Genomic DNA, 13,638 nt, shown 5'->3' with positions numbered 1-13,638 from the left:
AATTTTTAATCCACTTGACCTTAAATGTAGTGTTGGAGGTACAAAAATCTAGTGCATTTAGGCCTCCTTCGCAATATGTGTTACATAAAACCTTCTTTTTTAAACAATGGGGTTTATTTCTCCAAACAAAATTGAAAAGTAACGTGTCGATCTGTTTGACCAGTATTGGGGGGGGGGGGATATCTGGGACCACTGCTGTATCGACCAGCAACTTTTAGATACCAATACACGTCCATTTAATGATAAATCTCTCCAGCGGCGTGTCTTCCGTGATCTACCCTGAACGCAGCATTACGTTTTCACGTCACTGCGTCACTCCCCTACCCAGCCCTTCTTCTGTGTGCGTGCACAGCTTCATCCCTGAATCACAGACATCATGGTGAGCTTTTACATCTATTTACTCTCTTCTGAACGGATGGAAACAGATAGAATACATCGCTTTACGTCTATATGTAGCCTGAACTCACGGAGAGTCCCTTAAACACTTTACAGACCTGCTGTGGTGTTTGTAGCGTCCGGTTAGCTTTCTGTTAGCTACTGGTGCTAACCGGCGAGCAAGCACATGGGCTTTGTGGATAACGGCTAACGGCTAAGCTAACCGCATCAGTACGTTAGTTGTTTAATTTCTCACAAAAGTCTGGTGTAGATGTCGGGTCCGTCACATCTAACGTTAATATAATCTCAGCCGTTGCGATTATGCGTCATGAGTTTGCTGATTCTCCTCAGACAGCCCGTTAGCATGCTAGGTTAGCTTGTCAGTTTGGCTTTGTGGCTGTCAAAGAGGAACGAATCAGCAATTTATTACTAAAGAGTGTAAAAATAATAAAGTACAGTGTGTGTGGGTGAAACAGCTGCTAACCAACTGTCCTCTAACGTACTTTAACTACCCCCTTAGCTGTGCAGTAGGTCTTATGTTTGCAGTATTTTACTTTAATTTTGGTTGAAAGCTTCTAGCGGTTTCCAGGATGAAAGGGGGCAGGGCCCGGCTGCTGGTGCGTTCACTTGCGCTCGGGAATAAATGGTTCCGTCTACGCCTAAATTGTCCACTTGCATACGCAGCTGTTATATTATCTATCGATTAAGATGTTTTTCCAATCACCGTATTCTTTAGGCCATATACAAATTTAAAAAAAGCTCCATATGCTAATCGTACTCTCAAGTGTCAGTATATCAAGGTTCAACTAGCTAAAGCTAATGCAGTAACTTTTTTATTTTTTTGTATTATCTTTTTTAAGTTATGAATATTATTTAACTTATATAACTATTAAATAACTGGAGACTGTAGTTTGACACTGTAGAGATGCAATGATTAGTCGATCGACAGAAAAATAATCTGCAGCCATTTTGATAAACCATTGAGTCATTTTTTAAAGACAAATGCCAAACATTTCAGGTTACAGCTTCTTCAATTTGCCTAGTAGCTGGGTTCTTTAGTCTCCTGTGATTTTAAACGGTACATTTTTGAGTTTTTGACTGACTCAGACTAAACAAGACATTTGACTCTGGGGAAACTATGATGGACATGGATCACATGTTACATTTTATTGACCAAACACCTGATAAATAATGAAAATAATCGTTAGTTGCAGCCCTATTATACTGACTAAAGTAAAGTACTGCCAATCCTGTTTATATCAATCACAGTGGGCTACATATTTTCTATACAAATCATCAGCATCACCTCAAAAAGTCTTAATTAAGAAAGTTTATTCATCAGCTATCAAAAGGTTTAAAACAAAAATATTAAAACCTTCATGAAGGCTTTTTGGCAGAGCTTTTGTATTAGACTGCATTCACTGTAGCGAGGCTGATTTTAAAGTGGCAAAAGTGTGTAAGCGTCATCTTTCTGGTTTTATTTCACAAAGGAGGTAGCAACAATAATATGATACTTTAAAGACAGAAAACGTGTTCTGTCTATTATTCTTTTTTCTTTTTAACCTCATACCTTTACCTTGCAACTATACATACATTATTTACCCTATAACTATGCTGCTGAATATATTTTTTCCTGTGCAGTCGTATTTATTGTCTACTCCATGTCACGAACTTCTGCTGGGGGCTGTGCAATATTCAAATCAATCACATCTGTACATAGTGAATATATAAATTCTTATTCTAAGTTTTCTATATTACCGTTGTATGTAGTATTTTTCACCTACATTTCGATAAAGTGTCTTAAATAAAATTAGTCATCAATTGATTCATGGTTTCAATATCATAAAAAGCGGTGTGGGATATCCTCAAATTTAAATATATCGCAGAACTATGATGTTGCATATTATTGTCACTTTGTCTGTTGATGATATTGATCGATGGGTTGATTGATGCTGTCTCTCCGCAGGCGTCCTTATCGATGGCCCCGGTCAACATCTTCAAACATGGAGCAGATGAAGAGAAAGCAGAAACTGCACGACTGGTGCGTTTGTTTTGTTATTTTTAGGTTTTTATTTACACTGTTAGGGGAAGATAAACTCCTGAAAGTTAATTGACCTGTGTTGTTTTCTCTACAGTCGTCCTTCATCGGTGCCATTGCTATTGGCGATTTGGTGAAGAGCACTTTGGGCCCGAAGGGGATGGTAGGTGGTGTTAATCACTGCAGCTGATTTATTGATTTGTTTATCCAGATTTCTCTGTTGAATTCAGGCATTATTGAACTCAGTTTTTGTTTTTTCTGGTAATGCATACCAAAAAAAAATGTCCAAAATGGTTAACGAGCCAAATGACAAGTTGTGTTGTGAGTATAATAAGTATAAATACACGCAACTACACACAATGAATGTCAGGATGTTGTGTGTTTCTGTAAAGAAGAATATTATCTGCATATATGTCAGATTTAAAAATCTTCAAATGCCAACATCAGTATCGGTCTTAAGAATCCCATATCGGTCGGGCTGTAAATATTTCCAAGTATAACTTGAATGCTGTTTGTTTTCTACTTTTTATGCAGTTTTTATTTGAGAGCTTCAAAATCCACTTTAAGGAAAAGAATTCCTTCTCGTCTTTCTCTTCAGGACAAGATCTTGCTGGGCGGAGGGAAGGACGGTACAGTGACGGTGACCAACGATGGCGCGACCATCCTGAAGGCCATCGGAGTCGACAACCCCGCTGCCAAAGTTCTGGTTGGTGAGTGAAGCCGCCGAATATCTGCTGGTCAAACCGGCTGCAGAGAAATGATAGGAACTATCTATCAAGGAGGTGTCATTTTAAAATCCTCTTTGTGTTTCTAGACATGTCGAAGGTTCAGGATGATGAGGTTGGAGATGGGACGACCTCCGTCACCGTGCTCGCTGCAGAGCTGCTGCGGGTAAATAACCTTCTGCTTTATTATAAAATGTGTAGCTCTCTTCACAACAACACAGATCAGATCTTTGAAACGGGCGTTTATTGCTTAGGGCACGTCTGGTTTCTCTCATGCATCCACGCCTTGTTCACGCTGTGAGAACTACATTTTATGAATGAATACAGTATGACTATCAGTGCATTATACAGTACATAGCTTAGAAAAGGAAAATACAAACACCTAGCGTAACAGTCTATGATAAAATACCTCGTTGGCCTCTCGTGAAAAGAAGTTATAAAATCCTTTAAGGCCCCTTGAAAGTCAATTTAACTGCTTTGACTTCAGAAATCAATATTTTGCACATTAGAAATTATAGAAGCAATTATGAACTGTGTGTCATGAACATAAAAGTATTTTTGCAAGTCTGCGTGTTGCTGCTTTTTAACCGTCACTGTTGCCGTCGCAGGAGGCGGAGCTTCTGATCGCTAAGAAGATTCACCCACAGACCATCATCTCTGGCTGGAGGAAGGCGACTCAGGTGGCCAGAGACGCTCTGAGGGAGACTGCTGTGGATCACAGGTGAGACTGATAAATAAATAACCTCACTGAACACACAGAAAAACAAAATACTTTTGCTCGGCTCATCCCGGTACCAAACAAACCGGTGCAACAAAATCAGGGAACGTGCGGGGTCTTAAAAGTATTAGTCTTCAATTTCATATTCCAAAAATAAGGCCTTCAAAGTATTTGTTTAATAAGGTCTTAAATTTTGTCTTGTCCTTTCCTTGGATTTAATTAAAGCCGTGACGTCATAAGTAAATACTTTGTGTGTGTGAGACTTCATAATTTACTCCGTTTGGTGTGACGGGTAACGTTACCGTTTACGTCCGTGTTCAGCTTTACGCTCTGGACTGTGGCGTGTTCGCGGTGCACCAGCTCTGGCGCGTATCAGTCATTTGTCAGGAAAGAAAACAAAACTTCTCTGACGTGCTACTAACAAGCTAACGCTAGGTCGTCGCCTGGGTATGGGCAAGTGTCTGAAATTCAGAAAGCCAGAGATATGGAGAAGTTGAGGCTGAGGGCAGTGCCGCTGAGGTTAGCGAGCGCTAATGGAACAGCTGGAAGAACCGCTGCAGGTTACTGGTCAGTTAATGTTACAACAGCAACGGAGAGACATTTACATTTTTAGATTACATTTACTAATTTTAACTTCTTATCCCCGCTGCCTTCAAGCCAATACTGTATAATACTGTACTTCAAGCAGCCTTTAGAAGCAAACACAGAATAGAATTAATAATCCCTGAAGAAATAGACATATTACTTTACCTTATCTAGCCAAGGTGTAACTAACTGTAACAACTCATACCACACAATTATTTGGTATTTTTGATTTCACCCCTCGAGTTCTTGGTGCACAAATATTGTATTAATTTGATAGGTGTCATTTACACAGTGGATACTGGGGACATGTCTCCATCACTCTTTTGAAAGCATTTGTTAAATATGTTCTGAAAAATGGCTTGCAACAACAAATGAAAGTACTTTAACATTTATTTGTACAATAAGAAAACATGCTATGCATTTTAAAGATAAAAGAAACAAATGGGCATTGTCCAAAAAAAAGTTTCTTAAACTATAAAAACAAGCTGCTGAGTGCTGCACTATATTCTGTTTGAATTGTCCTCTGAATCATTTTATAAAAATAAAGACAATTCTACCATAAATTGGTGCAGAAAATGTCTCCAGAACGCAGGAAATTATTTTCTAGGGGACCCCCAGACCCCCATTTTTATATTTCAGCATTGAATATTTCATCAAATAGTGTTAAAATATCTTGTTCTTGTGAACCCAATATTATAAATCGTGCATGTGAGCCAAGTGTATCGTCACACGCCTATTCTGAACCACTTCTCAACACAAAGTGACATCCTTGATTCATTTTCTTATCAAAGTACAAACACACCCCAAAAACCTATAGTATGTTAAATATGAATGTATTTGTAAGGCATATTGTGATTAATGACAGAGCCCAGTAGGTTTTACATTTAAATTGTCAGTTTCTATTCTCTTAAACTTCTTGTTCGTGCTTGGACTCCCAAGTTGAGTTTGTTCTTGTACTTGAAAACAGCAGGTGACAAATAACAATCATCAGTTTGTTTCTGAACTTTCATTTTAATAAAGTTCTAATTAATATTCAGCTGATTCAGAGATAAATCTGTCACCAGCTTCAAACCCAGTTAACAACTCTCCTTCTGTGGTGTCATCAGCAACGACTCGGCTCGTTTCCAGGAGGACCTGCTGAACATCGCCCGGACGACGCTGTCCTCCAAACTGCTGACCCACCACAAAGCTCACTTCGCCCAGCTGGCTGTCGACGCCGTCATGAGGCTGAAGGGCTCCGGGAACCTGGAGGCCATCCACATCATCAAGAAGCTGGGAGGCAGCCTCACCGACTCCTACCTGGACGAAGGTGAGGCCGTGTGATGTCACAACAACCTGGCTGATCTCTCCTTTTGCACTGATTGGCCACTTGAACGACTCACGCGAGTGTGTTTCTGCTTCATTCAGGTTTCCTGTTGGACAAGAAGATCGGAGTGAACCAGCCAAAGAGGTTGGAGAACGCCAAAATCCTGATCGCCAACACCGGCATGGACACTGACAAGATCAAGGTACACACACACAGAGTCCTATTACCTGATTACTTCTTACTAACCTGCACCAAACGCCACCTGTAGGGCTGTCGTGATGACCACAAAATTGAGATACCGTGCTGTTCCCACTGCGTAGGATGGCAACAACTGCAATGTTCAGAACTGTGCACTTCAGTGCGCGTTAAATTAATAAATGAGTTCTTCAAAAGTTCCACAACCGTAACGAGCTCTGTGACGGTTCAAGGACGGACCGCCATCGGCTGTACGTGACCTGGCTTCAAACTTGGAATCTCCAAGTGTTGCCGTGTTTTTACTGTTAATTTTAAAGGTTAGCTAACTTTGCGTTAGCATATTGCAAGCTAATGTGGCTAGCAGGTTCGGCGATGTTGTATTCCTGAGGGACAGTCGAGAGAAACTAGCCGCTTTTTCTCCAAAAGTACTTGGGACTTTTAAATCCCCAGATCTCTTTTCAAGGAACTAAAATTTTCCTTGAGCCCGCTGTTGGGTGTTTCCACCGTGGTCTAAAGACCTGCAAAGATTATGCAAATTTAACCAGCTGACGCAGGCTGTAGGCCTGCACGCCGTAGCGAGCGATGCACAGGCATCATTATTTGTAACCACTATCCATGAGCAACATTTATAAATGAACATGCTTGACCATTAAAAACAGCTATTTTGTGTTGGAGTATGACGAAAAGACACACGATAAAGTTTGTTACACACTTAATAAGAAACTGGATGAAGCCATCAAGTTCTTAAAATAACTCCAGCACAGAGAAAGAAACACAAAAATAAAATCAGGACAGTCTGGAAAGTTATTAAAACATTTCCACTAACTTCTGTGTCGCCTGAGCGTCGAAGGAACTTGATGTTTAACGAGCTTTATTACCTGCTGTAATCAGCTGTATTTAATGCCGACGTATGATCTCAGGCGGACAGCAAACATCAGAACAACATGAACAGCGCAACAATTTACGTCGATGCATTTTAGTAATCGAGCTGGCAGAGTGGAAATGGAGAGGATTTGAGCTTTGATCTTCAGGCTGAAGTGTGAGTTTTCTTCCTTTCCAAGTATCAACAAGGATTATTTGTTTGCGTTCAGCTGCCCGTTCCACACTAATTTGAGATCCACAGCTTCTTAACAGTATATTTCCTGTGTTTGTGTCTCAGATCTTCGGCTCCAGGGTTCGTGTCGACTCGACGGCGAAGGTAGCGGAGATCGAACAAGCGGAGAAAGAGAAGATGAAGGAGAAGGTCGAACGAATCCTGAAACACGGAATCAACTGCTTCATCAACAGGTACAGACGCATACTGACGGATAGAAGCTGACCCCGAAAACCACAGAAACATCGATCATAATCTACAAATATTACAACAGGAAATTAAAAATAAAAAAATATTTGCAGGGCGCTGAAGCTCAGAGTGGTGCTGTACTACAGTACTTTTATTTGTCTCTCTCTAAATTAACTAAACGTCTTTTTCTTTCTTTCTTTACAGACAGTTGATCTATAATTATCCAGAGCAGCTGTTTGCTCAGGCTGGTGTCATGGCCATCGAGCACGCTGACTTCGCCGGCGTCGAGCGCCTCGCCCTGGTCACAGGTATGCACGCACAACGACATGGTGTTTCTGTAGATGCGGGAAATTGTACTTTTTGTGGGACCTATTTGATGTTTTGAGATGCGGCCCTGCAGAAAGGTTGCGAATGAAAACAAAACTGAAACGGCCAAGCAGAACATAACTAATATTTAGTAAACCAAAAGATTAAAGTGCATTATTTAAAAAAACAAATTTATTTTACTTTAAGTATTTACTCTGGTTTGCTGTTTGAGCCAAAATAATACATTTATCATTCACATTAATCGATCAGTTGATTCGTCGGGCAGAAACTATTCTGATCGACACATTTTCTGGCTTCTCCGTTGTGAGTTTTTGCGTTTTTTTTCTTCGAGAGGAAACTGAACATCTTTTGCATTTTGGATAATTTTAAAAATGTCATGAAGCATTTTTGAGTTTTTTATTAATCTAGAATATAAAAAGTGAAAGTTGCAGCCCTTTTCTTTTCGCCTGTGGTTTCAGTTTTAATGTTACCACAGATTAACAGGCTTCAGATGTCAAATCAGGTTGATTGACGAGCGATATCTGTGTGTGTGTGTCATCAGGAGGGGAGATCTCCTCCACCTTCGACCACCCCGAGCTGGTGAAACTTGGTCACTGCAAGCTGATTGAGGAGGTGATGATCGGCGAGGACTTACTCATCCACTTCTCTGGAGTCGCCATGGGTACGGACATTAATCATTTACAAATAACTTGGCTTTGGCTTTAGCTAAGATAGTTAGCATTCACTTCTTTCTGTGGCAGAATGCTTTATAACTGATTCGCCCTCTTCCCCCCTCAGGCGAGGCGTGCACCATCGTGCTGCGAGGAGCGACTCAGCAGATTCTGGACGAGGCCGAGCGCTCGCTGCACGACGCGCTGTGTGTGTTATCCCAGACCGTGAAGGAACCACGCATCGTCTACGGAGGAGGTACACACGCGGGTGCTTTGTATGGGGGGTGATTAGTGCTGCTAAAACACAGGCTAAAGTGTTGTTTGTTTTTAAAATTTAGTCTTAGTCCTTTTTTTTTTTTTTTTTTTGTCAAGTTTTAGTTGACTAAATGTCTGGGTATTTTAGTCAAAAGAAAATCAAAAGTATTTTAGTCTAGTTTTAGTCCTTAAACATCATTGTAGTCTTTTCTAAATCATTAGTATAATTTTGAGTTTTGATCTGCTCAAACCAAAACAGAGATTTATCATTTTAGTTTTTACTTCACTCATCTCACATATAGATAAATTGTTTTGTAAAATTTGAATGTTAACGTACCTCAATTCCCGGGTGCTTAGCCTTGATATGCAGCTTCAAGTTTGTAGCGTTTCGTCAAAAGATTTTAAAACCACAGTGCTTGCCGTCCGATATAATTAGGCCATCTGTTTTTGTTTATTTTTTTGTCCGCCTCACTATATTTGAAATGGGACCAAATGTCTAAGCGCCTCTTTCTCCCGAGCATGTTGTGTTCATCACCAGAGTTCGCATCCTCCACAGTAACGTTTCCCTCGCGCACCAGGCGTCGCCGTGGTCGGCCAGAATTCAAAGCACAGGGAGAAAAAACGCCGCTGAATGAACAAACTGTTGAAGTGAAAATTTAGAGGGAGAAAATATAGCCTGTAATATTTTGTCTCCTCGTTATAACAAAGTGACAAGTAACAAAGAGTTACATTTTAGTCTCGTAATTTTTCGTCAACAGTATTACATGTTAATATAGTCACTGTCGGTGTTTAAGGACAGTGTCGCCGTCTCGTCTTCGTATAGTTTTAGTCAGGGGGGAAAAAAGATGTTTTGGATGAAAGTAACTCTACAAAATACCTTTGGACAATATGGCCAAAAATATAATTTGATATCAATAATTCTCACTAAATGTAAAATAATTATTTCTTTGTTTAAAGGCTGAATTTTTTGTTCTTGATTGAAAGTTGAAGAAACCAGATGGTTAATTGTGTTTTGTTTTTTTTTAATTTTTCATTATGGTCAGATCAAACAGTTGATGCGAAACAGTGAATCACTTCACAAATCTGAGGCAGAACATTCAAAACTATTATGATAAAATATTTTTTTTCAACAAATATGCAGTTGTAAAATTAAAGTCCTTTTTCAGTCTCTTTCTCAGCTAAATAAATATCTTAATAGAAAACTTTAGCGCTTACGCCTTTGGGATTCAAATGAATTTAATCAAACATTTATTGAACATTTGATATTTTGTTATTGAATAAAATTGTATTGTGATAATTATAGTTTTTATTGCCTAATCCAAAACGTAAGAAAATGGAAAAAGCTTTGATTTGATGCTTTGTCGTTTTATTTAGTTCTCAAACATCTAAATGTAAGCAGGCTGCGTTCACTGTGAACTGTAAAATTGGAAATGATTAATTTCAAATAAAGATGACACCGTTGAATGTCTGATTCATGTTATACCTGCACCAGAAGTGACTGTCACGGATCAGGATAAGTCGTAGTCGGACAGTAAACATGGTGACGACTTGTGTATTACATGGTTTCATGGGGGCATAATTCATATACGCTGTCGTCAGCCCCCATATGCAGTCAGTATTAATCCCATTCAGTATTGTAGTCTAATGGGTTTATGATCCTGTGGCACTGTCGACACTTCATACATATGTGACCCCTGCCTCACAACAGACGGGCAAGACTTTCCTAAATACACACAAACTCATTCTGACTCTCTGTGATCTCCCGCCACCTCTCCGCCAGGCTGCTCCGAGATGCTGATGGCCAAGGTGGTGACCGATCTGGCCAATAGGACGCCAGGAAAGGAGGCAGTCGCCATGGAGTCGTTCGCCAAGGCTCTGATGATGGTACGGACCTTTTTAAAGGATCATATCAACGTTGTTCACGTTTAAGCCCATTAACTGCTCATCTTCTGTGGTGAGATGTACATTTCCTCAAGAACTGTACAATTTTGACGTACTTTACTTTATTATCTGTCTACTGTATACTTTTACACCACATCTCAGAGGGAAATGTTGTACTTTTATTTCACTACATTTATCTTACAGCTTTAATTCATACACAAAATAACATTTTTACACACAAGACATACAAAGAGTTTATGAAATCAGTCACAGGGACATTTTACTGCTTTAATAAGTTTTTCCTGATAATACTTTTATATAAGTAACATTTTCAATGCTGGACTTGTAACAGTATTTCTGTAGTTTGGTATTAACACTCTTTGTAAAGTAAAGGATCTGAATACTTCTCCCCCACAATTGTTTTCTTTGAGTCTTGTGTTTTGCTGAACTAACTTGTTTTCTCCTCCAGCTGCCGACCATTATCGCCGACAACGCCGGCTATGACAGCGCCGACCTGGTGGCTCAACTGAGAGCTGCACACCAGGAGAACAAGACCAACTTCGGACTGAGTGAGTGAACACGGATATTAATATTCATCACCTGAGAGTTCCCCTTTAAACATCCAGTGTCATCCTGAAATGCCACGTTTGCACATCAGTCTGGGTCTGTGCGGTACACACAAGCACAAACGCACTTTATGTGAAACAAAACCAGAGACGACCTGCAGTGCAAATGTCTTTCCACGGTCGTTCCTCTGAGCAAAGCTGTAGAGGATGAAATTCCTCTTGCGGAGTGCGCTCAGATGCTCTCTGTGCAGAAACGGGAAGCTCCTGAGACGGTTCTCTGTAGAGCACAAATAGAACCTGGGAACAGCGAGAGGATCCCGAGGGGCCACATGGCAACACAAACCCAGTGGGACCTGGTCTAAAGGCCCCAAGGATAAATCCAGAGGTGGAAGTAGTATTCAAATCTTTTTCTTGAGTAAAAGTAGTACGGCCGCAGAATGAATACAGTCCACTACAAGTATAAAAGTCCTGCATTCAAAACCTTACATTTGTGAAAGTATGTAAATATTGTCAGAAAAATACGCCTAAAGTAAAAGTAGCCCCTGTCCAGTAAAATGCTCCCTGTCAATTCTTTGTTTTTGGATTAGTATTGCTGCTGACTAACACGGTTTTAGTTTCTTTAAATGTGAATATTTTCTGGTTTCTTTTCTCCCCTATGGCAGCAAAAACTGAGTTTATTTGGGTTTTGGACAAAAGATATTCGAGGACGTCATTTGGGGCTTTGGGAAACACTGACTGACATTTTTCACAATTACAACTAATTGAGAAAATAATTAGATTAATCTATTATGAAAATAATCGTTGGTTGCAGCTCTAACACTGATGCTTGTTTTTCCCTGCAGACATGATTGACGGCTCAGTCTGCAGCATGGCAGAGCTGGGGATCACAGAGTCCTTCCAGGTGAAGCGCCAGGTGCTGCTGAGCGCCTCCGAGGCCGCCGAGATGATCCTGAGAGTCGACAACATCATCAAAGCTGCGCCCAGGTCGGTCCATCACGCCTTAGTCTTGTGTCTCTATCTGTATCCTTGATATTTCTAACTACAACAGGATGTCTGTGATTACATGAATTACGTGAAATGTATAATCATGTTTTTAGGAATGTCATGGTCTATCGACACAGATATTTTTTTAGTTTTGTAGCGCCGAGAGATCTGCAAACTCTTTCCTCGTGGTGCGTTCAGGTGCCGCTCAGTTGCTATCTCACATGTGGCATTTAAATTACAAGCTACAATGTTCAGAAACTGAATATGGAAGACAAACAATAATAAAATATATTTGTTTGTCATAAATTTGGCAGTTTTATTTTTATTACAGACAAAATATTTTAATACTTCAAAGGACTTCAGAGTAGGATGACAGTTCAACAACATTTCAAAACACTGCAAAATATGAATATTTGGTTGCATGCCTTGGAAAATGGATGGAAAACCACCGATATGGTCCTTGAAGTTCCTGGAAAAAGGCAGAGTGTGTTGAGATTGAAGAAAAGTGTTTTTTGTTTTGCTTTTTCTGATTACCAGTTCTGATTACCCATCCACACTGCTCCATTTTAGTTTAAAAACGGAGAATTAAAACAAATACAATCTTGTAGCTGCGTATCAGAGCTTTATCTCCGTCTATATTAAAACGACAGAAAACACACACCTAGCGGACGTTCAGGCGTTCACGTACACTGGGCATGCGAACATGAAGCAGATGGTCTCTCTCTTCCGTAGTTACAGAAGATTTGGTGAAAGAATTAAAGTTATGCAGACGAAGAACCGCACCAGATTTTAATTTGCATGGACCAATAACGAGCTGGGACTGTGACACGGGAGTTAAAAGCAGATATGGAAAACAGACTGAGAGTCGTCGCAAAGTAAACACGGCGATATAAGTCAGTAGCATCGTGTTTCTGCTTTGCATGACTTATAAGACCCAATCAGAGAGGCGAGCGTGAGTGCCATTGCTTCTAAAGTTACCCAAAGTCTTAAAATGAAAACACAGTAGTGGATGGGGCCTGAGTCTTTAAAATGTTTGTTTACTGACTGTTGTTTGTTTTTTGTAGGAAGAGAGTTCCCGACCATCACCCCTGCTAGAGGAAGAGGAGGATGAAGATGACGACCATGACTGAGGGGATCAGTTTTGTTATTTATCACCTCTGTGTAGTTCAAATTAAAGAAACGCCCCGCTGTCTTTTCTCTGTTAAACTCTCACTGTAGAAGCACTGCGCATGCTAGCTGGCTAACGCTAGCTAACCATCAAGACGAGGCTAACTTCAGTGGCTCAGCTAATGCTAGCGAGACGGAAGCTAATAATGTATAGCTGATGTCTTTAAGAAAGGCTAGTGTGAAGCTAATTGGCCGGTACGGTTTGTGATGCTAACATTAGTTGAGGTCACAGCACTTGCCGGAAGCTGGTTACGCTAGCGTTAGCGGTATGCGCCGACACCGCTTAAAACGTAAGTTTGGACGTTGTTTGTTTTTGTTTACTGAAATAAATAAACCAATCCTCATCACTGGCTTTGTTGTCTTTGTGCCTTAAGTTCAGATAATTAAAGCGTCTGACTCGCTGTGCGATCGCGTCAGTCTCACGGATTCGTAATGTCAGTTGTCGCTTGGAGCTTAAACCTGCACCATTTGTCCATAATGCTGGAGTCAAAAATGGCTTTAAGCATGTTCTCTGCATAATGTTCTACAGCCCACATGGATTTAACGGGACAGTGCCAGGAGTTTGTGAGAGTGCGATTCAGCCA

At 40.4% G+C, this 13,638-nt stretch overlaps 1 protein-coding gene across 1 annotated transcript; it reads left to right on the top strand.

Moving 5' to 3' along the window:
• The first annotated feature begins 229 nt into the window (after positions 1 to 229).
• On the top strand, positions 230 to 13,398 carry cct2 (chaperonin containing TCP1, subunit 2 (beta)). The gene is made up of 16 exons (XM_046040076.1): positions 230 to 379; positions 2,342 to 2,416; positions 2,511 to 2,576; positions 3,012 to 3,123; positions 3,228 to 3,304; positions 3,747 to 3,859; positions 5,548 to 5,750; positions 5,849 to 5,949; positions 7,102 to 7,229; positions 7,429 to 7,532; positions 8,093 to 8,212; positions 8,329 to 8,457; positions 10,237 to 10,340; positions 10,807 to 10,906; positions 11,746 to 11,887; positions 12,952 to 13,398. The coding sequence occupies exons 1-16, from the start codon at positions 377 to 379 to the stop codon at positions 12,980 to 12,982; spliced, it is 1,608 nt and encodes a 535-aa protein (XP_045896032.1). The 5' UTR covers positions 230 to 376; the 3' UTR covers positions 12,983 to 13,398.
• Positions 13,399 to 13,638: the final 240 nt, after the last annotated feature.

Source organism: Micropterus dolomieu, linkage group LG23 (genome assembly GCF_021292245.1).
Source record: "Micropterus dolomieu isolate WLL.071019.BEF.003 ecotype Adirondacks linkage group LG23, ASM2129224v1, whole genome shotgun sequence".
NCBI classification, from domain to species: Eukaryota; Metazoa; Chordata; class Actinopteri; order Centrarchiformes; family Centrarchidae; genus Micropterus; species Micropterus dolomieu.
This window is presented reverse-complemented; position numbering and strand designations above follow the sequence as displayed.